Below are 26,463 nucleotides of genomic sequence, written 5' to 3' on the forward strand. Positions count from 1 at the left end.
CTTAATTTCTTAAGATCTAAAGCCTTTACAAAGCTATTAGCTCTTTTTGGCTTGAGATTTGATTATATTTCATTTTAAAGAAATCCAGAAAGTTTGGAAGCTTTTATTTGAAAAACGGAAGGTTATACATAAAGACTAATGAAATGAGATATTGATGCTTCTTGTGAAGTATTGTGTGCTATATTTTCTCTTTTTATTTTCCTAAAATAAGACTTGTTGCCATTTTTTTTAATTCTAATGTTTTATAAACATTGTTTAACCAAAAAAAGTTGAAGTGTGGTCTATGAATACGTTTAAAAGTAAATTTTGGACAATTGATGCGCTGTTGAGTCTTGCTTTAAGCTAACCTATGTTCAGTAAAGGTGTCTGCTGTCTGCTATAGGCTTTTTAATTGGAATATAATAGTGTTTATCATTTACTGTGCTATGGGTTAATAGGGATTAAATAAGAAGTAAACCTATGCATTTGAGTTAATTACCATTTTTTTTTCCAAAGTGTTTAATTTAAAATACTGTAAGTCCGAAAGGGTTTGTATCCATGCATTGTTAGCATGGAAAACAATTATAATAGAAGTTGGAAAGAAGCAAGTAAACGGACTTATTACAAATTTATTAATAAGTCAAGGTGATAAGAAAATGTAGGATGGAGAACACTGGCAAATGGACTAAAATCTTTCAATGTGTTTGAAAGGACAGTCTGAGTTCTCATCATGAAAGTGCTTGAGGCATAGGTTTAGGATTTGAGACCTTCTAGGCAAGCTTGACATCCACAAATCCATGGGCCCTGATGGGATGGATGCACCCACGGGTAATGAGGGAGCTGGCAGATGTTGCCAGGCCTCTCTCCATCATCTTTGAAAGGTCCTGGAGAACTGGAGAGGTGCCTGAGAACCGAAAGAAAGCCAATGTCACTTCAGTCTTCAAAAAGAGTAAGAAAGAGGACCCAGACAACTATGGGCCGGTCAGCCTCACCTCCATCCCTGGACAGGTGATGGAACAGCTCATTCTGGATGTCATCTCCAGGCATATGGAGGAAGAGAAGGTGATCAGGAGCAGCCAGTATGGATTCACCAAGGGCAAATCCTGCTTAACCAACCTGATAGCCTTCTATGATGGCATGACTGGCTGAGGAGATGAGGGGAGAGCAGTGGACGTTGTCTGCCTTGACTTCAGCTGTCTCCCATCACATCCTCCTAGAGAAGCTCAGGAAGTGTGGGTTAGACGAGTGGACAGTGAAGTGGATTGAGAACTGGCTGAAAGGCAGAGCTCAGAGGGTCATCATCAGTGGTGTGGAGTCCAGTTGGAGGCCTGTGGTTGGTGGAGTTCCCCAGGGCTCAGTCCTGGGTCTAGTCTTGTTCAACTAATCATCTGTGTCCTGGATGAAGGGACAGAGTGCCTCCTCAGCAAGTTTGCGGATGATACAAGCTGGGAGGAGTGGCTGACACACCAGAGACTCTGTGCTGCCATTCAGAGAGGGGGTTGGACTAGATAATCTCCAGAGGTCCCTTCCAACCTTACTGATTCTATGATTTTTTTGTATTTTGAGGAATTACAAAATATGAGGAGAGCTTTCAGGTTTGATTGGTTGCTGGAGATGAATTCCTTTCAGAAACAGAGGTGGAAATCTCATTACAAGCCTAGTGATGCTGAAAGGCACGTTGTCATCTTGTGTAGTCATGCGTTCTTCTATTTCTTATTATTTAGAAGAATAGTGTGCAGTCTGGGAAGAAATTAGTACATATGATGGAATGATATTTTGTGACTTTTTGTTTGTTGTTTACTTATATATGAAGCTTTTGCCTTTCAGTCACAAGTTCGACTGTAAGCTATGGCTGGAATTGAACAGAAGCTCGACAAGAGCTGTCAAATTGATCTTTTTAGCTAGGATGGTGTGGTTGTAGGTCAAGTATCAGCAGCTACTGTGTTCAAACTTTATTAAGTTTCTGAATGATTACTTGTGCAGAAGGAAACGATTGGGTGCAGATCATGTCAGTTTGTTAGTGAATAATATATATTGGTACCCTGGCCATTTTGCTATGATATCTTGATTATTGTTGATTAAGCCTTTTTTTAGTGTTCATTTGGTAGTTCCCTCTGGAAATACCTTTCTAGCACAATCAGTAATGATGGTGGTATATTGCAGAATCTTTTTTTACTGTCCTTACTGGCTCTTTAAGTTTCAACTTTGGCATTTGTGTAGATACTTTTCAAGCATAGATGTGCACTTACATCATTTTCCTCTGTTGCTAGATTAATCCTTGATGTTTGTCAATCTCTTGATACTGTTGCCACCTTTAAGGATTTTGCCGGCTCAGCATGCTCTGAAATACTGCATTTAATGTGTCCTAAACTTTTAGATGGTTTATCCTTTAGAAATTTTAGGTTTGGGTTTACTGACAGGGATACTTTTATAACTGTGATTGTGGGGCATTAGTATCTGTACAATGTCAAAGTTTTGGCCATGGTAACACATCTGGCTCAAGTGTTAGCATTATATTAGCTCTGTATGAGCTCACTTTACATGAATTTTGTTTTCTCTGTAGATAACAATATTTCCTTTTTTCAACTTTAAATGAACACATGTTGCCTGACTATTCTGCTGAAATTCACAAGAACTTGGAATTTTAATATACAAACATAAAAAAAAACCCTCACAATTTCTAAGTGGGGCAGAAGGAGAGAAACTGGCATATTGAGAGTTGCAACATTGTGGTTTACTGTTTCCTTAATATTTTAACCTGTGACTGTTTTTTTTCTAATTTATTTCAAGATGGGTCACAGCTGGCAATTCAAGGAATAGTCAGTTATTTTGCTTAATTGAAATTGGACTTTACTGAAAGTTTTTTAAAATACATAAGTTCTGTTGATAGTTTTAGTGTCAAGTCCAATATGCTATTTTCAGTAACTTTCAGACTTTCTAAGCTACATGATCCTGGGAGATTCTTCCACCTCCTTGATCTGAGACCATTTGTGTACATCTTCAAGTTTTATTTTTTAAAAGTTTGTTCTTTTTGACAGAGGAAATGGCAGTTAACATTTCAGTTTCAATTACATTAACTGCTCTGGCTTGCTGATAATCTGTTAGGTGGCAAATACAGGCAGTTAAAGTTATACTATAGTCAGATGTTGCTGGAGCACTTTAAGTTAACCATCCCCCACTGCTAGCTATAATGAATGCAGAAATGGGCTTTCTGCTTTCTAAAAGCTTGACACTGAGTTTGAGCTTCTATTATGTTAACCATTTTATTTTCCCATAATATTTGCAAGATACTTAGTAAATTCTTTTGTTGGCATATGACTCTAAATATGTTTTATCAAATTTGCAGCTTAGAGTACTTGTCTTTATAAAGAATATCTATGAGATATTACTAATATAGTCTTCCATACTGAAGCACTTTTTGCAAACTTTTTTCCGTTTCCTGTGTTAACTTTAGGCACTTGATCCCTTGCATCCTCTTAATTGCATTACTGCATTTCTATCTTTTTCCTACTGACTTGACATAAAAGTGACCCAAACTGAGATGCTGGTTGAAATAGTAGTGTTTCAATTTAATAAAGCTTCTATGTTGTAAGTATCCTTTTGCTAAGTAACCTTTATGGGCATCTAATGCCTACCTTTCCTCCGTTCCAAAGGACCATTCTAGAAATTGTCACAGCAGGAAGATGGGCTAACTGTGCTATAAGTAACTTTGTTAATGTATGTGGTTTATTCATGTTTACAGGCAATACACTTGATTTTTTTTCTTAGAAGCACTCACTTAATAGTAGATAGTATGTGGCTCACTACATCACTGCAGACATGTGAGTGTGTTGATGGTCTTAATCACACAATTGGAATTGTTGTCATAACTGAAAGATGCTTCTTTCTTTGCGTGTGGCGTATCTATAAATACTTCAGGCTAAGAAAACTGTAGAGGTTTTCCTTTTCTGCTTTCTTTTGTTACTAATTTAATTACTCCAAATCTGTACCTGTTTTGCAGCTTAGAAAAGAGATGCCATAATTCATTTTTCCTGTCCCTAGGTAACTCTGACACTCTGTGCTTACATTAGTGCCATTCCTTATTTTTTGTTTTTTGTTTTTTTTTTCTCTCCAGCCTAGGACTTTTGCCCATATAGACACGTGAGTTCAAGAGAAGGTGGAGAGAAGGCCCTTTCCAAAATTAATGAACTGAGTTTCTCTAAAGTAGGAATCTAGTTTTAATTTCCTCAAGGTCTAGATTCATTGTCTACTCTACTATTTTCATGGCAAGTACTTTATGCCACTGGATGAATGCATTAAAATTGGTGTCACAGCCTCTTTTTGAGATGTGTCAGTGAAAGTTGTTGTGGCTGCTGTGCTATATGGTGAACTCAGTGCTGCTCTTGGTGCTTACTAGAGGCAGCTGTCCCTCTCATTTGAATTAGGTGCAAGGAAGACCAGGTTAGGATTTACAAGTGGGCTTTATGTTACATGTGGCTTTATATGCGTATGGAGACTATCTCACACATGTATTCTAGAAAAATCTTGGCAACTTTTAAGATTTTCTGGAAGAGGTCTTAGTTGCTTGTATCGTCTTTCTTACATAAAAGATTAGGTCGAAGTTTTTTGAATTCTTTTCTTGCGTTTATGATGCCAAAAATTGCATGATTGAGTTTTATATGCCTGCCTGCTCTTTTCTTTTCTTTGGTTTTAGCCTAAGTCCCATTACATGATTTTTAACTTGTTTGAACTTAGGAAATTATTGAAGGCATTTAATTCTTTAATAGAAAATACTGTGATTCAACTTATTTAGAATTAAAAGGAAAAATTTTAAAAATTAGTATACTGAGATAAAATCTTTTTTTTTCAGTTCACTTTTGGATATAAAGTTCCATATATGTCTCTTTTAAACTAAGAATAAATTTTTTCTGTCCAGAACTTTTTTAAGGCAACTTAATTCCTTGCAAAGCCAGGAGAGGTACATAGAATCCTTGACTCTTGTTTCCAAACCTAATTGTCTAAGGTGAGGTTTTTTGAACCTGTAAAATTCCCTCCCCCTCCCCTAAAATGCATAAACAGCAGTTAAACGAAGGGGAAAGTAAGAAAAAGTAAGAAAGAATAAGCCTGTTAGTAGTTTTATATTTTCAGTAGAGGTTTGGTTTACTATTTTGTTTGTTTTGCAAATGCAAATAATGGAAATCCTCTTCTCTAAGTTGAGCTACAGTGCCATAGTACTTAGACCGTTTTGGTTCTGCCCTCCATCAGTCTGCAGAAATGTCAAGCTAAGAGTGTTAACCTTAACAGGGTCAAACCCTGAACTCTTTATTTCCCTTCTCCAGTGTCCTTGCTGCAGTTGATAATACCACTCATCTTTACTATTGCTGAGTCTTTAATCCAAGGATAGTCCTTATACAGATCTGCAGTCACTCATTCTCATTACTGATTTGAGATCAGCTTGTTCTTAAATAAAGACCTTATTCTCCTGTTTTTATTTTTATAACCTCTTGTCTCTGATTATTTCACCATGAATTATCTGTGTTCTTCCTCACAACTTGCCTCTTACATGCTTTTGCCTTTCTCCCATTGGCCAAAATACTTCTTTCTAACAAATATGCTTGTATGTTTTCATTATGCTTGGGTGTTCTCAAAGTAGTAAAGTCTTTATTCCATTTTTCGTCAGTCAATTCTTTATTTCATGTTATTTTTACAATATAGGTTATAGTGTTTGCCATTGGCAACAATTTTTATTTAAGTTGTATGTACTAGGTGATTGTCTTGTGCTGTTCAGTGAAGACAAAGTAGGATTACTCCGTTTACTTGTGATAGTAATCACTCTGCTTAAGGATGCTGTATTGTCATTAACCATTGCCAAACTGCTTTCTTATAATAAATATAGTTCTTCCTAAATTTCATGGAGTATCTTACCTTTCCAAGTTGAGCCTTTCATAGAATTGTATCAGGAGAATTTTAAGGTTGCTTTATATGCTTTTTATTTGGTTTTGGTGGTTGCATTTAGATGGGAAAGTGGCCAAAAGGTGCTGATACTGTCATTTTTGCTGTGTTTGAAAATCTCTGTGAAGGGTGAGAGAAATATATCTATTTTGTGCAAAAAAGCTTGAAGTAGAGTATTTCCTTTGGGCATGTGATCTTAAAGATTTAACTACTTAGATAGTGTTGCAGCTAATAAATGAAAAAGATAATTACAAAGACAAACCTACAACTTCTATTGTTTATATTGAGAGGTCGTTCTCTTTGGGTAGAGAATACGTTGTAGGAATACCTTCTTGCATCTTCTCTTTGTTTTTTTTTTTTTTTTTTTAGTACAGTATAAAAATATCTTGTATAAGCATTTGCACTTACAAAAGGGAGCTTGCCAAACACTGTTCTGCACTTCTGTCATAGTTAAATGCAAGTCAAATCCATTTCACTTGTGTAGCTGGTTTTAATTTCTTTTATAGCACCCGCAGTATTTAGATTTCAGACCATACTGGAGAAATTTAGAAAGGATGTTCCAGGAATCTGAATAACCCCATTCTCTGTTAAGTCTCCAAAATTTTAATTATGAAGATTAAAAATAGAAAATATTTTCTTAAAGTTTGTAATAGTAATAACAACAATTCAGACAGATGACATAAACTTGAAAGATAGCTCTGGGTTATAAACCGAGAAGTCCAACATAAAGATATGCAATTTCAGTGCAGAGACAGCAGCACATCAAAGTCCCAAGTGGTAGACAGTCAGATGGCCTTCTACTTTTTCTAAATTGGAGCATGTGGGGAAGAGTTCTAGGCCATAGTAATGTGATTATTAGTCTTACCCCAGTATTCGAGATTTATCTTTGATGTCTTAACTAGCTGTAGCTTCTGGTTAGCTCCTTATTCTTCCCCACCCACTGTTCTCTCAAATCCATCTGTCTCCTTTAGTTTTCACTTTTTCTTAACATTTTTCTCGTCAGACTCCTTAAAAGACTAATTTAGCCCATCCTACTTGTCTGCCTCTGTTTTCTCTTAAGCCTGTCTTAATTGGATTGCAGTTGATATTCCTTACCCTGGTTTACAGGATTTAGGTGGCAGGATTTTAATGTTTTTTCTATTTGTAGATATGCTGTTTAGGTTCTAAATTTTCCTTCTATATTTGCAGGGATAAATTTTCACATCAGAATGTTTATTAAATAATTCAAAGATGATGATACAGTGGCTGGCAATGGTTTGGAGGGCAGACTGTTAGAATGAGGGTTAAGCTATTGCCCACTTTATTAAAATTTCTTAAGCATTACATCTCAAGCTTACCAGATGAAGCTGCTATTAATATTTTAAACATTTAAAGTCACCTAAGGATCATAATGTCATTGTAACCAGCAAAAATCATCAAGCCTTAATTATAGCTGAGGAAACCCTCAATTGTACTGTGTATAATGTTGTTTTGGGATCTCCTTATCAAGTTAGAGCAGTTTCCCTCTCCAGTGATTTTTCACAGCTGATACTCTTAAAAAAAAAATCTGTATCCCCTTGGTGAAAACTAAAAGTACTGCTGGTAGTTTTCAAAATGAGTAGATAATCTATAGGTGCTTTCAGGACCATTTTTAGGAAAATAGACCATGAGTAGGAAGGCTCTCCATATGAGGCATATATGTCTGTCTTCTGACAGAAGATGTCACAGGGAAGAAATAGCTGGAGTGCTGAAAAATCAGTCCTTGCAGCAGAGCTATGGCTGCAAGATGTGGTCATTACATTACTGGAAACATGTATTGGATCTCTAGGCCATCAATAGAAGTAAAGGGCATATGAGTGGAACTGGAAAGGTAGTAATAGTTTTAGCTTTTAACAAATTAGATACGTACTTTGTTCTAACATTCCTATATGAAGAGGTGCATGGTGACAAGATCCAAATTCAGTTTGTTTATTACTTTGAGTATTTTGAAACTATTTCCAGGCTCTGTCTGTAAACAGCAGGCAGGTATCAAAATGGCAGTTAGTCCCCAGTATGGGGATGTTGTTCTGAAAGACCCTACTTTTTCTCTTCTACAACATTCTTCCTCCCCTCTTTTTCTTTCTTTTTGCTAGCAGACATCATATCCAAACTTCTTACATGTCCCAACAGAAAAAATATTGCCTGAGATGTGGTGGTGTTATTTAGAGATATTAAGTGGATATACTTGTTGATGTGCTACTTAGCAGATGTGCAAGCCAGCTGCCATGCTACTGAGCAGTTTTGGCTGTGATTTTTGGCAGAAGCTGCAACTGCTGTCTTTTCCTACCCTACCTGCAACTGTGCAAAGGGAAAGGAAGAACAAACTGCTTCAGGGAACCATTATTCATAAAGTGCTTCACGGAGTAAGACTGCATCTGCAGAGCAAACGTAGTCAGAGTTATTCAAAAACCCAGGGGTACTAACCAGTGGCTACAGAATTTTGATTGCACAAAGACACACTCTCTGAAGTATCATGTAGAGTTTATTGCAAAGTTACAATAGAAGAATTGAAATGGTGTATGTATTTCTTCGGAAAAGTACTTTCTTGGTTTTTTTGCTCCTTTTTGTAATGTATTGATAAAATTTTGTTTTTTTATGAAGGAATTACATGGCATAACAGTACAGTGACTCTGATAGTTCTTACAAAGTAACTATTTTGCATTACACCAGGAGAGTTTATACATATTTGTACAATACATATTTGTGTTCCAGGTTTCATTTTATATAGGTGCGTTATCTCCTTTTCACCTGCAAGTTCTTGTGGAATATTGATCAGTATTATTGCAGGTGATATGAACAATTAATTATTAAAGTTTGAAGAGCCATTGTTTGTGAGCAGACTTTTTATTTATTAAGAGAACAGACTGGTATTTTGGGTTATAATGATATCTGCTGTCTACTGACACTCTTCACTGGTTGAAAGTAAGTTGGATGTTTGAATGATAAAAGAGATGTAGCTGTTGGCTACTTAAGCATTAGAAGGAGGTAGCTGCAAAGGCAAAGTAAAGCAAGGAAAACTTAAAGCTTAAGAAAATGCAGTAGTAGAATGCCTCAGGCAGCTTCTAAGGATGATGAAACATTTGCTGAAACCAGTCAACATGAATAGCTTGCTTTTACACTGATTAGGATTAATCCTTTCTATATTCTATTTCTGTGTTGTAGAAAGCTAAATGAAGGAGTCCAAAACAATATGAAAGACAGAATTAGGAGTTAAGTGGTACAGATTGGACGTAGTGCTTGAGCTCATTTTCTGAAAATCTTCTGTTTAACAATATAGCTTCCCTTAAGTGACACATTCTGTATGTAAACTTTCTACAAAGTATATAACATTTTGGTTGTGTGAGGTGTTTATTTCTTCAACCTACTTTATGAGAAATATGCTCCATGGCAGATACTCAGGATTCTTGGTGACTGAAATAGTACTGAGATCTTGCTAGAGAAATAGAGATTTTCACTGGCAGGAGATTTGCAGCACTGCTAACTATGGGAGATACTGAGTCTGGAGATTCTTCAGAAGTGCTTTTTTAAAAAAATAATAATAATCCTCCAGTTTGTGGAAGTGAGGCTGATGAAGCTTGTGGCTGTTTCTAAATAAATAGAGGTACCAAAATAGGGTACAAGAGTACAAGCAAACAGCATCTTGGATATAAAACATGCTATACAACAATATATTCAATGTTAGTATTTTGTTTTCATCACTGCTACCTCTTCGTCTCCTTGCCAACATCCAGATTCCTTGTGTGTAGTTTGTTTTCTGGGCATAAAACCTCTTCTCCATCTGTTGATTAGTCCATTAGAGCTCTGCCATCTTCCTTTGTTTTGCTTATTTTAGTCAGCTCCCTTAAGTGAGGCATTGCTCATTTGTCCCAAGCTTATGGTAAGTTGTTTTATGTCTGTACAGACTTTGTGTTTGCCATGTGCTTGTCAGCTGGTAATGGCAATAATCTGGATGCCCTGTAAATGAGATTTAAAAACAAGTTATTTCTTAGTTTTTAGTATGACAAAGGAGGAAATACTTCCACACAGTTTTGAGATGTTTTCAGAGCCTTGTAGCTGAAATCACAGAGCTGAAAGACAGTGAATAGTAAGTTTCTTGCTAACAGGTACACTGGTCTTTGTCAGTTGTGGTTCTCCGTTATTGTGTTTGATATTGAGATGCCTTGAAGCTTGGTTACAAATTTCAAGCTGTTCTGAAGCACTTTGGAGAGTAGATTAAATGATGTGGGAGACTGGAAAGCCCAGCAGAGGCTGTGGTTGTGTTAATGTCTCTGTATAATGGATCTATCCTCCATATGTGTAATCAAATATCAAATAAATTATCAGCTTATAGAAGATATGGAAGAAACAAACTGCACATTATTATCCAGCAGAAGAGTACTTCCTGTTTTTTACATGGCCGAAAAGTCAAATGCCAATCTGGTAGAAAAGGCAGCCTTGCCTTATGATGTGATAAAACAACATCAGTGATGAAAGCAAGAATATGGAAAGAACAGGCTAGAGACTTGTTTAATATTTACACAACAGTCTGATAAAATTTCCCCTTTGGGTGACTGGATGAACTGGCTGAGGCAATTCTATAGCTATTGGAGATTATTTTGGAGAATTCATAGAAGACATATAAGGTTCTAGAAGACTACTATAAAGTGAACAGGTAGATAGTCCCTGACTTAAAAATGTGTAAAGAAGATATTGAGGTACTCTAGAGCAGTTTGTGTAGCTTACATTTCTAAAAGTATTGGAAAAATCAAATGTTTCATAGAAGAAGTTGTTGATACATGGATTTATAATAAGCCTTGTCTGGGAAACTTAATACAGCATTACTAACAGCTGTCCAAAGCTCATTTTCAGATAATTAGAGATGATCATTAGTATTTTTCCCAAATAAATCTTTACTTTAAAAGCTAAGCTTGTTCTAAAATCAGATGATTCAGTTTGGATCCAGCTTCAGACACCCTGTCCTCCAACTCGGATCTTGCTTTGAGCCAAGCAAACTTTACAATGTCTTGTTATAGCAGATCAGGTAGGACTGTACCAAAAACTTACCTGTAATCTTGGGCATGTACTGAACTCCAAGCAGATGCAAGTGAGAAAAAGATGAGAACTGGTATTGCCCTTGTGTCTTTATTGAATCGCTTGTAGCCGCCTTTTCTCAGGTGGATTTTTTTTTCATGATGTCTTACCAGCTCTTCTTTCTTAGAAGGTTCCTAGAATAATAGGTTTGACTTCTGAACAGCCAATTTGACTAAACCTATTCTAGATGGAACTGCAGTAAGTGGGTTCAAAACCGTTTAGGAAGCCACGCTTGGCAGTTGCTGCGGAATGGCTTGTTGTCAGATGGGCAGAACGCATGAAGAAGTAGCAGTAGATGTGTCCATCTGGATCTGTCCTAGGTCCTGAAGCATTCAATCTTTTCATTAACACTTTTGGTGATGGAGCTGAGAGTATGGTAGAGTATGCTTTGTATATGATGCCAAGCTTGGAAAGGTTATAAGCGTACTCAAGAATAACGTCAACGCATGCTTAGCTTTAAGAAAAAAAAAAATAAGCACAGACATGAAAACAACATTGTAAATAAAATGTAAGGAAGAAGTTCTTTGTGAGAGGTTCTACATGTTATATAGAATTAATAAATTGAATGTGATTCAGTGCTATCTTTCTGTTTGAGTACTTACGCTTTTTTCAAAATGCATTGGAAAGCTTTTAATATATTGTAGAGCACCTGAAGTAATTCTTGACTTTTTTTTGCACTTAAGGATTGGGAGGCTTTCTTATCACCTTCTCTCTCTCTCTCTCTCTTTTTTTTCCTCCCCAAGAAGGACTAGTTATATGAGAGATTAGCAAAATGAAATGGCAGTAAATGATGTAAATGATTTGTGGTTCAGAAAATAGGACTGTTAGGCTTAAAGAGTTGATACTACTTAATTGACAGAAGACTTATTTCTCCTCAGTCCTCAAATAAACCTAAGCTAGCTGTAGAAAAAGAATAAGAATAAAATTCCTTTGAATAGCAGCATAAGCATTGGGGATATCAACTCCACTCCAAGGTTTGTGTCATCTGCAGACTTACTGCAAATGCCCTCTGTCCTATAATCCAGGTTACTAATGAAGAGATTAAAAACTATTGGCCCCAGTATTCCCCCCAGGGGACTGACCTACAGCTGAACTTTGTGCTGCTGATTGCAACCCTCTAAACCCTCATTTTTCAGTCCACCTCACTGTCCATTTATGTAGCCCATGCCATCAGCTTACCTATGAAGATGATGTGAAGATGGTTATGAAGCCTTACTAAAGTTGAGGTAAACAACACCCACTGCTCTCCCTCCATCAGCTGAGCTAGTTTTCTCATTGTGGAAGGCTATCAGTTTTGTCACGCATGATTTCCATTAATAAATCCAGGCTGACTACTCCTAGTCACCATTTCTACCTCTTGTATGTTTGCCTTTTGTATTTCAGTTTAGTCAGGAGCTCCTTATTCATTCATGCTGGCTTCATGATGCCTTTGCTTGACTTTGTGCACATGCAGATGGACCATTCTTGAGCTTGGAGGAGGTGGTCCTTGAAAATCAATTAGCTCTCCTGTAAGCCTCTTCTCTCCAAGACCATGTACCATGAGATTTTTTCTAAGCAGGTCCCTGAGGAGGCCAAAGTCTGCTCTTTCTTGAAGTCCAGGGTGGTGATCCAGCTATTTGCTTGCTACATTTTCTCAAGATCCTAAACACCACCGTGGTCACTGGTGGAGTTGTGTGGTCATTGTAGCTATGGCTGCCACTGACCTACAGACATGGAAGAACTGATCAGTTATGTAATTATGAGGTCCAGCAGACCACCTCCCCTTATTGGCCCCTTGATCACCTGTTTCAGGAAGTTTTCATCAATGCACTCCAGAAACCTCCAGGATTACTGATGCTGTCCTGTATTGCCCTTCTAGCAAATATTGGGGTGTTTGAAGTCCCCCATGAGTACCAGGGCCTGTGAATGTGAGGCCTCTTGTGGCTATCTGAAGAAGGCCTCATTTAATTCTCCCTGATCAGGTAATCTGTAGCAGACACCCATAATAGTGTCACTCACATTGGTCTACCCTCTTATTCTAACCCATAAGCTCTCAGCTGCCCTATTTGTTTTGTCTGCAAGTGATGAAAAGGGCAAGGTCATCCAGTTGGTATAATGCCAAAACTTTGATAAATGTACTAGTTGAGATTGGACAAGAAAGGTAAAGGAGAACCATCAAATAGGATGGTGCAAACATGTGGAAACTACTGTTTGCGACTTTTTTTGAGGTATATTTTATACCTCCCAGAGACTAAAAGAAGAGAGATGAAGTCATGGCATTTTCTAGGTGTTGATTTTATAGTGATAAAACTCAGTTTACTCAATCTCCTCTTCCCTATTTCCCATTTGTAAACAAATATGTAATATTTCACTTTTCTAGTGGTAAAATAGGATGTGAAGCTTGTCTGTACTATGGAGTAACTGGGAGGATAACTGAGTTGAAAAACTGAGGCGCACAGATGTTATTGTAATACCCTTACTCAAAAAAAATCACAACAAATACCACCCTGACAGTTTGCTGGATAGGAGTTAGGGTAGGTAAGATAGGAAACAGTGGCGAATGTCTAACTGCTTTGGGCCATTTATGAACCCTGTGTGATACAGGGAACCTTTTCCGGGTTGAATTTTATGGACGGCCTGTCCGTCCGAGTCAAATCCGGTGAAGCGTCATTTGGTAACGAGAGCAACGTCTGCGCTCAGATGGAATTTGGAACCGGGGCATGGTGCAGCCAATGGTATTTGGACTGCCCGATCTTAAGCCCCACAGACATGCCTCATCCCAACAAGGTCCCTCCAGCACACAGTCAAGCAGGCATAGACGGGGTATCAGCGGTTCCAGAAAATGAGCAGACTCACTGTCCATGTGAAGAATTTTGGTCTGCCTTTAAAGCTAAAGGGTAAGCGGCATGCCTGATCTACTGAGCTAGGTCAGGCGGTAGACTGCACTACCACTTGGTCCCTGCTGTCTCACGCGAGGCCAGGGGACCTCACAGGGCCCCATGCCCTGCTACAACGCCCAGGAGAGCACAGACACTGGCTCGGGGGGGAACCACTGGATAGGTCTCCCCCAGCCATCACTCCCTCGACTAGCCGATGGGGCAGGCAAGCAAAGCCGATCCTGCTCAAAGTAGGGGCATGCTGTGTCACGTCCAGTGAAGTTTGGATGACCCATTCCCCAAGTGGGTCAGAGCCAGGTGGGTGACGGTCATTGGGACTGCCACCATGCCCAAATTTTGAAGGATTGCCACTGGGCCAATGACTTGGAGGGGGGACAGTGAAACCCGATAAGGCCAGTTAGGCCCCCCCCCCCCCCTTTACTGCCGAGGATCGTTGCCATTTTGGCAAACATGATGTTGCGTTGTGTTGTGGTATAGTCTTCACAAAGTATTTTGTAATTTGTGGATCCTTTATGACAGTAATATACCTGTACAAAGAAAACTGCTGAACAGACTAGCAATTATGTGATTTTTTTTTTTTTGTATGTAAATATGAGTATTTTTTATTGTCGATCTTGAGCTGTTACTCCATATGAAGCAGCCAAGGAAAACAGAGTGGAGGAAATATCAGTTGATTGCTTTTCAACCAATGTCCATGTATCAGTACTCATGCATCAGTATGCTTGTCAGTAGATCTGCAGCTTTTTAGGGAGCTTGATGCTGTGAGGTTTTTATAGACCCTAATGATGATGCTGAGACATGATGGCAACTACAGGTTTTTGGGGCTATATGATTGTTTGGAGTTGCAGGCTACTTGACTTAGCCATTTAATTGCTTAACTTGGTTGTTATGAAGATAATGCTTTCTGCTTCTTGTCCAACCAAATAGACTGTCAGCAGTAATAATTCACCAAGTTGAGGGAACATAAGAATGATTTAATATCACTAATATGACAATGTTTCACTTCAGTGTCACTGAGTGGTTGCTGCCTGTAAGAGCATTTTTTTTTTATGTCAGCCCGTGACTGCTTAAGTTAACTGCACAGAGTGAACACTGATGGAAACTTGAAATAATCTAGAGTATTTGTCACTAATCTAGACACACTGACTTTGTGATAGACATCTTCTGTCAACAGTATACTTTTTCCCTAGGATGCTTAGTCACCTCATCAGAATCAGCAAGTTTTGAAAAATGCAAAGAGTTAAATTCAGTTGGAATTAAGAAAAAAAAAAAGTACTAGCATATGGCTTACTAAATTCACTTATTTCTCAAAAACGTACTCAAAGATTTAATCAGCAGTAGAATGACTGGATGTGAAGCTGTACTAGCTATTATGTCTTTGGTAACATGTTTCACATAGAAGAAAAGATTTGCATGAGACAGCAGTTTAATATGAGTTTTGTTGCTCCCATTTTGTCTTAGCAGCAGGGACAGTAATACATATTTTTTCCACTCATCAGTGATGCTTTTAGAGTTACATGGCCTCTTCTAGGTGTGCAGGTGTCACACAATACTGTTGCCCTGTATTTACTAATTCAGTGACAATATTGGGGGAGGGGAGTTCAACACATGAACTTCCTTTTCCTTCTCAAATTTAAGACTACTGTGCCTTCATGAAAAGTTCTTCTATTTGGATTTCCTCAAATCATCTTAAAAGGATAAGAGCAATGGTGGTAAGGCAGCTGATGAGTGTCTCCCTTTTAATATAGCAAATCTTGCAAATATTACCTAATGCTACTTCTGATTTAAAAACAAGTGAGCTGGGCATGCTGTTACTTTCTTACATTGCAGATGCCACAAAGTTGAATAGAAGTTTAATCATGTCATTTAACAGCTATATTTAAAAACTGTTCAGCAATTGGTCAATTGCCTTTTATCTTAGACCAAAAAAATTTGTTTTTTTATTCTAGAACTGAACATTTCAAGTCTTTCTTTCTCAGCTTTCTCTGTGCAGGCAGTAGTTGCATCACCTTTCAATCTTTGGGTCCATTTGCCATGAGCATTTTCTTGTTGTTTTTTTCTGGTGTTTTGCACAGATGTGATATGTGCTTTCTTTGAGGTCCAAATTAATTACTTGAGACTAAATCAGTAAATTTAAAATAGCTTAGGCAAATTTTTTCTGCAAACTACTTCAAGACTTGGTGATCATCATTTGGTTTGCATGGAATAAACAATATTAATAGCTGACTTGTAAATTAAAGGTTAAAGGCCTTCTGTCAGTGGAAGCAGGTTGTCGGCATGGAGTTCAAGACCTTTACAAATAGTAGTTTATGTCAATTTATAATTGCTAACCAAGAATACAATTGATAAATTAGCTTAAAATTCTAGGAAGCCATATCAAGCTTTGTTAATCTTTAGACAATAGAGTCACAAGTGACATTTGTGGTTTCCAACAGGAAATTACTCATAATATGCTTAACATTTTTCATGTGTATGCCTGCCCAAATTTTATACTTTCCTTCTGAATATTAAGACTTCTGGATGTAATGGAGTGTAACAACAGAACTCTGGATATCCTCTGTGTGTGTGTATATATAGATATGTAAAATAAAATGTAGGTATGTTAGGAACATATCAGTATTAGGATTATATGTAGTAATGATGATAAGTTGCTCAGAACTTAACTTAGATGTTGATGAGGTTTTTTTCATTGATTATCAGTCTCCAAAAGGAACTTCAGAACTAGATGAAAGTGTAGTCCTTGACAAAAATGTTGGGAGTGCAGTATCCTTGAGACTTTGCTTTGAGAAAAGAATAAGGAAATAAAATGTGAATTCTCAATGTGACATTTCTATACTCATTTAGTTTTCATGCAAAACATGAGCAGCAAGCGGAAAACTTGCTGAAGGTGATAAGTGTTTGTAATGGAGTGACTAGAAGAAGATTGTACTTACAGAATCTTTAATGGTTGGTGTGTGAATGAGGCAGATCACAGCACTACCACTTGGACTCTGAAAGAGGAAGTAAGCCCCTTCCTGGCTTTTCTCACTTATTAATTGAAAAGAATATTGTCTGGGCATTCCTGAGAAATGAAATTAGTCCTTAAAATAGTTGTGGGTAGGGGGAGGTTGTCATTTTGGAAATGAGCCCAATTCTCGGTGGGGGGAAGGCTTAATTTGGGGAGATATATATAGAAATACACACACGCGTGTGCACATGCATAGATGCACATGGGTACATACCAAAATAAAGGGACTGGTCCTATGAAGTATTTATAAGATGAAAAAGTAAATGTGTAACAAATTTGGGGAGTTTGCAAGGATTTTGAGAGATTAAATTTGAAGTATTTTGTAGAGCTGAGTTAGTGCCCCTTAAAAAGATATAGATTGTCTCTGGTAAATGCAAAGCATACGTACCGTGTTTAAGACCACAAGTAAGTAAACAGCGATGGCAGCTTGGTTTGCAGGTTTGTAGTAAAAGGTCTTCAAGGTACTTCAAGTGGGTTATAGTTGGTGTTGCATTTGAGGCATATGAAGCAATTCCTCCTCCTCTACTCAACAAGAAGTAATAAAATACTGTTCTCTGTTTTGGTCAATGCCATCTATATGCGATATGGACTGAGAGAGTCCACAAGTCCAAAATAAATCATGTTTTCTACACCTGAAGCTAAGAGGAAAGTTTCTTAAAAGGATATTTCGTTTAGAAAAAAAGATTGATCATGGCTACAGCATGGAATGGACTACACTATCCTTCATGTCTGATGATAGAATAAGAATTAATTACATTAAACTGTATTAAGAAGGAAAAAGTTGTTCAACATAAGGATACTTAAATAGTGGAAGGGACTGTGGAGTGTGTTAACAGAAATTTGGAAATTAGAGATGGTGTAGGGGTTTTTGGATACCTCTCCTTTCCCATGTTGCATGGCCAAACTGTCTTGCAAATGATTTAATTGATCTCGTACTGCTGAAGAAACCTTGTGAGATCTTCTACGTTTTCTTTATAAGCTCTAGTTTGCTGTGTCTTTCCCCCTCACTGAATTACTTCTGTTAATTCCAGGATCATAGTAGTTACTCTCTTTTATATTTGAGACTCTCTATCTATTAGTGAAGGAGTGAGATAATTTGCTTCTTCAGAAAGTGTCCTGATGATCAGGAATGTATCTCTCTATCAGATATAAAGGCTAATGAATGACAGTGGGAAGGATGGTGAAATTTCTGGCAGGCAGCTTTTTTGGCATACTCTTTGCAGGGGTTCCTGAGCTTGTTTTCTGACTGATGAATCCCGATCAAACTTTAGTTTCCAGCTTCTGACTGCTAGACAGTAAAACTTTTATCTTCTTGAAGTCAGAGTGAAGTACAGGATGTAGTAGTAAATAGTATCTTGCTGGTCCCTCAAAAATATTATTTATAACAAAGTTGTTCAAATAAAATATTTAGATTCCCCCAATTCTCAATCTTTCTTCTATTTATTACATGAAAGTGCGCCTTGTTACTGCCTATGATTTTGAGATTCCATATTAATATTATTTCAATATTATTATTAAATAGTATTACATAATATTTTTCCAACTAAGATGAACTGTAAACTATGAGTGACATAATGTTAGTAATTGCCTAAAGTCCAATTTAGAATGAGCTGTGTGCTGCACAGAGATCACCTGCGTCTTTGATAGAGGACATGTAATTTGAATAGACAGAGAAATGCAGAGTGAGTTAAAAAGGATACATTTCAGGCAGAGTAGTATCTGTGATGGTAACAAGACAAAACAGTTGTGTGCATGGTGTCTTTTTTTCCTATTGTATCCTTTTTTGAGAATGTTATTTTACTGGATAAAATGGAAGAGAAAAAGAATGTCATAGGAATGAGGTGTGGACAGAAGAGGATTAGAGGAGCATGTGTTAGCTAGAGGTGTAATGTAAAGAGACTATTGAAATGAAAAGTCTATAAGCTTTGTGTGGAGAAAATCTGGCCAGAAATAAGTTTAAAAAGAGCCAACCAAACAAACAAAAAAACAAAACAAAAAACAAACAAACAAAGACCCACACCAAAAAAACCCCTTTGTGTTCAAAAGTTGTAACTTTTTCCACCAGCCGTATTTTCTGACGTATATTTTCAAAGCTATGTCATGGAAGGCTTGAATCTCTAGCTAGTAAAGACTTTGCAAAATGCACATATCTTCTTTACTGATGTGTTCTATTACTGAGATTCCTAGATTTGTAGTAATTGTTTCTAGTATTGGCATAGCACTGTTGGACTTACAACAGGAACAGTAGGGTAGCATAGTGTAATGCTTAAGGATTTATTTTCTATCTAGCATATACCCTGCTTAATATGAAGAGTAAAGGCCATTGATTCAGTGGAGGGTTAGGTAAGCGTTATTTTAAGGACTCTTGTTTTATACTCTGAAATACCAGTTGTATTGGTTTCTTCTCCTTAGGAGAAAAAAGTTAAAGGACTTTTAACATTTTTCTCTATTGATGCTGCTGTTTACTGTGGGCCAGAAGGGGGGGATAAATTTTTATTTTGATGGGTTTTTTGCTCTTTTTCAGGAGTAAGAAACTTTTTAGCAAGAAAAAATTGAAAAGGAAACAGAAGACTAAATTAAAAGTAAAACAACGAAACAAGGTAAGAAAGACTGTAGCTAACTCAGTAAGGTACAGTCTGGAAAAAAAAAAAGCAAATTCAGCTAAGATAAAGGAAAAATAAGTGTACTTTGCTTAGAAAATCTGATAGTCCAATCATTTTTGTCTGTTTTCTGTGTTCTGCATGACTCTATCAATGTTAATCTTACTAACTTGTTTGCTGTTAATGTTCAGGATGATAAAATGTTTTTGGTTTTCAAATTTGTCAGTCGTAGATGTGGCCAATAAACATATTGCTTATAGTAATTTTGAGATATGTATGTAGCCAACAGCAAGAGACTGCTGTTACAAAGAGTACTTCTAATATTGACTGAAGGAGAAATGGAGCACCCAATGTCCAAGGAATTAAAGATACACTTGTAAATTCCTCCCTGCTGAAACAGATAATAATTATCAGTTTCTCTTCATATTTTTTCCCTTTTTAGCCCCTGCCCCCATCGCTGTAAGTGCCTTGGAGTAGTACAGTGAGCTTTATTAAAATATTTGCATGATTAGTTCTTGCAGAAATCTAGGCAGAAGTAACAGCAGTTTCAAGTACTATTCTGCTGCATTGGAAAGCTATTATTTCGGAATTAAAGGCAGAGTCTTGGAGGGATTTTCATGAAGGCTCACTATAGACACAACAGAGGATCACCCTAGGTTTGTGTTGCAGTCTGTAGAGAGAGAGTAGCTCTTCTGGAATGGTTCTGCAAGACAGTACTGAAACATCCAGTAAAAGAATTTTCTAGTTCAGTAGATTTACCCCTATAATACACATGCCATCAAATTGGACATCTTATCCCTATATGCCAAACCTCATATAGCTACTCTGTCTCAAGACGGATGACTTTGGGAGGGCAAAGCAAGACCAATATCTCTAAATTTAGTCTTGCCTTTTTGGATATTTGCCAGGCTGTTCTGCTTATCTCAAGTAGTGTACCTCCTGACTATGGTATGGAAGGGACTTATCTTCAACACTTCTTTTTAGTACTATACAGGAAAATATTTCTAGTCCATACTGAATTTCTCAATGTTTTTTTTCCAGACACTATGAGGAGTTTTTAGCCTTGCCTTTTTTAATCAAACCCACTGTCAAGGTAGAAGCCAAAGTTGGAAACTGAAGAAGCTGCAGAATGTGGTTAATCTTTGTGTTCTGTTTGTGACAAATTTGTGCTTTTAAAATAAGAACTCCTTTTTTGATCATAGTTACAGTATAGAGGGAACCTTATCTATCTGGATAGCAGTGCCCTAGTTGAAAAACCAAGCAAGAAGTCAAATCAGAACTGCTGTTCTCCACAAGCTGGATAGTTAAACATACTTCTTGGATTTAATTGCATTGGATAAATCAATTGGCAGGAACCCTTTGAAATGCCCTGAAGAGACACAAATACATTAAAGACTGGTTCTTATCAGAAGTTACATATTTGTCACTTGCTGATTGTCTTCATACGTCATGCCTGTGGGTGTTGGTTCCCAGTATCAGTCCTGGGCTTAAAACAACTTCTACTTCAAGTATTAAGTGGGATTTATTTGCCTTTGAAAAGGCCTGGTGTGTGTGGGTGTGTAGGGTGTGTGTGGCTTCCCCCTCTCCCGCTTTGTCCTTCACTATATACTGGTACCTCTATTCTAGGCAGTATTTCATGCAAGCCAGGGCTGACCAGCAGATGATTGTTTGTTCTGAGACGTTGAGGTACAGAAAGGCACTTCAACTTACTCCTGTGTGATAGTAGGAAGTTGAAAATTTCTTGGAAAATGTAACTGAAGAGGGAAAAAAATAAAATTGGCTTCTTAACTGTAGGCTATCAACCTTGATTTATTGACCAAGCTTTTCTTCTTCACATACTTTTCAATGCGTACCAGAATAGAAGAAGAAAACTGATTTTTATTTTTATTTTTTCCACCAGAATGTCTGAAATCAGACGTGTTTAGTCAGGGAAATTCCGTTTTTAAGTCTTGTTGGGGAAGATCTTCCTGTAGGGCTGGACTTTTCTCCCTGAGCAGGAGAACTTGCAGGGATCAGTTTATCTTACAAGAACCAGAGTCCTATAGTCCTAACCTAGCTTTCTTTTGGCAGCTTTCTTTTACTCTTCTGGACTGGAAAAGAGTCTTAAATTAAGAATAATCCAGAAGAATATCCCCCAAATTTTCCATATCTTACAATTACTAAAAGTTATAATTGAATAAGAAAAGATTGAATGATGGAAGAGAAGAGAATATATGAATTGTCTTTACTGAGAGAGTGGAATAAAAGAATTTTCACCATTTAGACATTATGTTCTGACATTTAAATATAAAATACTAATTGTTGTCTGCTGCAGCACAGTGCTTTGGGTCTTACTCTGTAAGCTGTGATCGCATTATGATCACTTGTATTTGAGCTACTGTCAACTTTTGGTTTTGTAGTTTGTCTTAATTAAGGTATCTTTGTAAATTAAAGTATAATCAAGCTTTTTTTCTTGTGCATGCAGTGGCTTGGGCTTCAGAAATTCAATGCTGAAAGGAATTACACTTGCATAGGAAATGAATGTGATCATTATGCTTGGAGTTAATACCTTGGATATACCTTTTTTGGAAATGTCATTATAACTAGAAAACTGTCTCTGGCTTGTCTCTCAACCCTATGAATGTTGCCTTTTTTCTGTGTAGTAGACCAGCTTCAAAGTGAGAGGGAGTTTTCTCACTATATTATTACTGCATAAAAGTACCAATTAGGACACTTAATCTGAGAGGCTGAAACTTTAGGCTTGGATGGAAAACCAGAGTTTGTCATCACCTGTTCTGAGGATTGTTTTTTTTGAAGAATACTGAAAAGCTAGAGTCTGCGAGACATGGAAAATGTACTTACAGTGAAAGGCATCAGGAGCGCCAGCTGTTTAGTTTCTGCAGAAGAATCTTTAAACTGTGACTTGATTAGCCTAATAATAATGTAGAGAATAACACTTTGGGACAGGATTGTTCAGGCAGCAGAGAAATTTGCCAACTAATGATTGCATGTAGGAGTCAATCAATTGAAGTAAATACTTATTTCTGTTGTTAAAAACACATTTAGCTTTTTGGATAACTGGGCAATGTTTTCAGTGGCTTCTATATTATTTGATGTTTCAACCTCAGGAGAGCATCCCTTTCTAAGAGATATTCAAACTGTTCAAAGAAGAATTAGTGAGGTCCTACACTGTTATGCACAGGTTAGATCAGATGGTTATTATAGCCTTATCTATCTTTAACAGCAGATTAACTATCATTTCCTAGCTTATAGTCTATTTCTGTCACATCCAAGAATAAACCATTATTACAACCATCTGGTTCAAAAGGAAGGAAGTAGATTGGTGAGAATATAAGCTATATCTGGATTTCATCTTCCAGATATCAATTTGTACAGATGGGAGACCAGTGTAAAAGAGAGGTTTTGTTTTTTCCTACTACTTTCCTGCAGTGTACTTGAACATGGCAAAAGGCTAATTGAAAAGAGTACTTGTGAGTCTGGTTGCTCTGTTTTATTTAAAAAAAAAATCTCTGCTATTTGACCTATTCTGCATAACATATCCCTCTGTTTAACAGGGACTTTACATTTATATGGGCAAGTTGTGTTTCAGCCTATAGGCACCTGTGCTTCATTCTCAATCTCTCATAAGATAGCCTGTTTCAGAAAAAAATAACACACAAAGGAAATAAATTTTACTTTAAGACTATATTTTTCTTTACTTATATTGGCTTTTCAGTTTCCTATTTGCTGGTATAAACTTGCATTTAGATTTCATTATTTAGTAGTTCAGGATCAGATTGTTTTATATTCAACATGTAGAACATTCAACATGTTTTATTGTGTACTTCAGTCCAAGAAGGTGGATTTTTGATTTGTGGTAATAGGAAGTGAAATAAAGATTTTGGAGTATCCCACTTCCATGTAGCTCAGATGAGAATCACTATCTCAAATTGTAGAGTTTTTTTCCAGTCCTGGAGGGTGTGTGTGTGTGTGGGGGGGGGTGTTTTCCCCTCCCAGGGCAATATTAACTTCACACTGGGAAGGCAAATGCTTTGGGAGAAAAATGTAAGCCTATCACCTTGTCTTTCATTTAGGCATCCTGCAAGCAATGCCTCTGATCATTTTTCTATTTAATGAGTATTTTTGATTGTAGTATTCCAGCAGCTGTTAAGAAAGGACATTTAGAGGCACAGAAAAAGTCGTTGTAGGTTTTCACCTTACCTGCATTGACTGAAAAAGCTACCTTTCATATGTCTGTGGGTCTTGATACACTTAAGACCAAGAAAAGATGCTATTTTTTTTCTTCAAATAGTGAATTCTATATATCAAGAGCAATCTGATTTGGATTATTAATTATCCCATATCTGCATAAAATCAATTAGTTGCTTAATTGAATTCTTAAAAGATCATTAACATTTTGGCTTAGTCTGCAGCTCTTCCTTGGCAATGTGGAAGAATTATGTGTCAGTGTGAAATGCAGTGGTGTCAGTAAAAATTCTCATAACAAAAATAGACTTTATTAGATTGATGCAAGAATTAATAAGTGGGATTCTCTAGCCACTGGTAGCATTTAGATTGTCATAGTAATCTGTTCTACCTCAAAATCTGGTAGCAAGCTTCTGGATCTAGTGGCAGAAAGCTTGTATCACTTGGGAAGTCTGCTGTACTGCTTAGGCACTGTAGAAGAGTGACCCATTGTGGACCTCATTAACTGCAAAAAAGGAAACTTTCAGATGATGATGGTATGAACTTCATTCTGTTTCTTTAACTTGCTAAGAACATCTGAGCTCTGCAAGATACTCTGAAGTTAGGAACCTGTTGTAAACTGGAAAGGTTACAAAATATTTGCCTTTTATGGGGAAAAAACTTCCGATATATGTTTTGAATACTTTGCACTGCCACTTTAAATAAACGAGCTCACTGAATGAACTTTGAACTAGGAAAGCAGAAAGATTTTTCCATCTCTTTAAGATTAGCTCCCTTCGTCTGTGCCTTTGTAGAGCAAAAAGGGATGTTTATGTAACCTGTTCATATTCCTCTTCTGAGCTGAAGTTTGTCTCAAAAGACCTTGTAGTTAAAGCCATGGAGTGAATCAAGTAAACTGATTGTGAATAAATTACCAGTGTTTTTACTTTAGGGTAAATCTAATGGGGGGGGGGAGAAGAAATGACAATCACAATTTCCCTTCCTACTTTCTTGTTTTTACAGAGCATCTTTCTTTTGTCTTAAGAAATGCTAAGCATTCATATGCTTATACTTTTAATTAGACTAAATAAAATGTAATGATTATAAAATTGTTTTTTTTTTTCCTCAAATGAAAGGTACTAAACAGTGAAAGTCACAGTTACATTTCCGTTTTAACCTGTTCTTACAGCCATGCCCACTTACTATTCAAAGAGATCTTGAGGTCAGTGGTTTTAAACTGACAAAAGTAGGTAGTGAATTCCAAAATTACTCTTAGGGGATATTACTAGTGTTGATACTATATTTATCAAATATGTTACAAAATGGAGTATAAGGAGCCTACGAGGAAGGGTGTCCTGCTGGACCTTGTCCTTACCAACAGGGAGGGACTGGCTGGAGATGTGAAGGTTGGGGGCAGCCTTGGCTGCCGTGACCAAAGATGGTGGAGTTCAGGATCCTGCAGGAAAGAAGGAAGGCAAAAAGCAGGATTGCAACCCTGGACTTCAGGAGAGCGGACTCTGGGCTCTTCAGAGACCTAATTGGAAGAATCTTATGGATTAAGGCCCTAGAAGGAAGGGAGGGTTCCAAGAGATCTGGCTAATATTCAAACATCACTTCCTCCAAGCTCAAAAGCGGTGCATCCCTATGAGTAAGAAGCCCAGCAAAGGGGGCAGAAGACCTGCATGGGTGAGCAAGGAGCTCTTGGCCAAATTCAGACAGAAGAAAATACACAGAATGTGGAAGAGGGGACAGGCTACTTGAGAGAATTACAGGAATGCAGTCAGAGTATGTAGAGATGCGCCGAGGAAGGCTAAGGCCCAGTTGGAATTGAGTCTTGCAAGGGATGTCAGGGACAACAGGAAGGGCTTCTTCAGATACATCAACAGCAAGAGGAGGACTAGGGAAAATGTGAGCCCACTACTGAATGGGGCGGGGGCCCTGGTGACAAGGGATACAGAGAAGGCAGAATTGCTGAATGCCTCCTTTGCTTCAGTCTTCACTGCTGAGGGCAGCCCTCAGGAATCACGGATCCTGGATGTGAGGGAGAAAGTCTGGAGAAAGGAAGACTTTCCTTTGGTTGAGGAGGATATGATTAGAGACCTTCTGGGCAGGCTAGACATCCACAAATCCTTGGGCCCAGATGGAATGCACCCATGGGTACTGAGGGAGCTGGTGGATGTTGTTGCCAGGCCTCTCCATCATCTTTGCAAGGTCCTGGAGAACTGGAGAGGTGCCTGAGGACTATGTCCCTCCAGTCCTCAAGAAGGGCAAGAAGGAGGACTCAGGCAACTATAGGCTGTCAGCCTCACCTCCATCCCTGGAAAGATGTTGTAACAGCTCATTATGAATGTCATCATGACCTGGACGATGGGACAGAGTGCCTCCTCAGCAAGTTTGCTGATGATACCAAGCTGGGAGGAGTGGCTGACACACCTGAGGGCTGTACTGTCATTCAGAGAGACCTGGAAAGGTTGGGGAGCTGGGTGGAGAGGAACCTCCTGAGGTTCAACAAGGGCAAGTGCAGGGTCCTGCACCTAGCGAAAAATAACCCTAGGCACCAGTGCATGCTAGGGGCTGACCTTCTGGAGAGCAGCTGTGCAGAGAAGGACCTGAGAGTGCTGGTGGATGACAAAATGACTGTGAGCCAGCAATGTGCCCCTGTGGCCAAGAAAGCCAGTGGTCTGCTGGGGTGCATTGGGAAGAGTGTTGCCAGCAGGTGGAGGGAGGTGATCCTGCCGCTCTCCGCAGCCCTGGTGAGGCCTCATCTCGAGTCCTGTGTCCAGTTCTGGGCTCCCCAGGACAAGAGAGACATGGAGCT

At 37.9% G+C, this 26,463-nt stretch overlaps 1 protein-coding gene across 16 annotated transcripts in view; it reads left to right on the plus strand.

Annotated features, from left to right (window-relative positions):
- Positions 1-26,463, plus strand: part of MYCBP2 (MYC binding protein 2) — a 212,074-nt gene that overhangs the window by 4,966 nt on the left and 180,645 nt on the right. For 14 of the 16 annotated variants that reach the window (XM_062566861.1, XM_062566863.1, XM_062566864.1 and 11 more), the window contains exon 2: positions 19,406-19,481. The exons of the other annotated variants lie outside the window; for them this stretch is intronic. In XM_062566861.1, coding sequence (XP_062422845.1) covers positions 19,406-19,481 — 76 coding nt within the window. The remainder of the gene's footprint in view (positions 1-19,405; positions 19,482-26,463) is intronic. 16 annotated transcript variants of the gene reach the window in all.

This window comes from Rhea pennata, chromosome 1 (genome assembly GCF_028389875.1).
Source record: "Rhea pennata isolate bPtePen1 chromosome 1, bPtePen1.pri, whole genome shotgun sequence".
NCBI classification, from domain to species: Eukaryota; Metazoa; Chordata; class Aves; order Rheiformes; family Rheidae; genus Rhea; species Rhea pennata.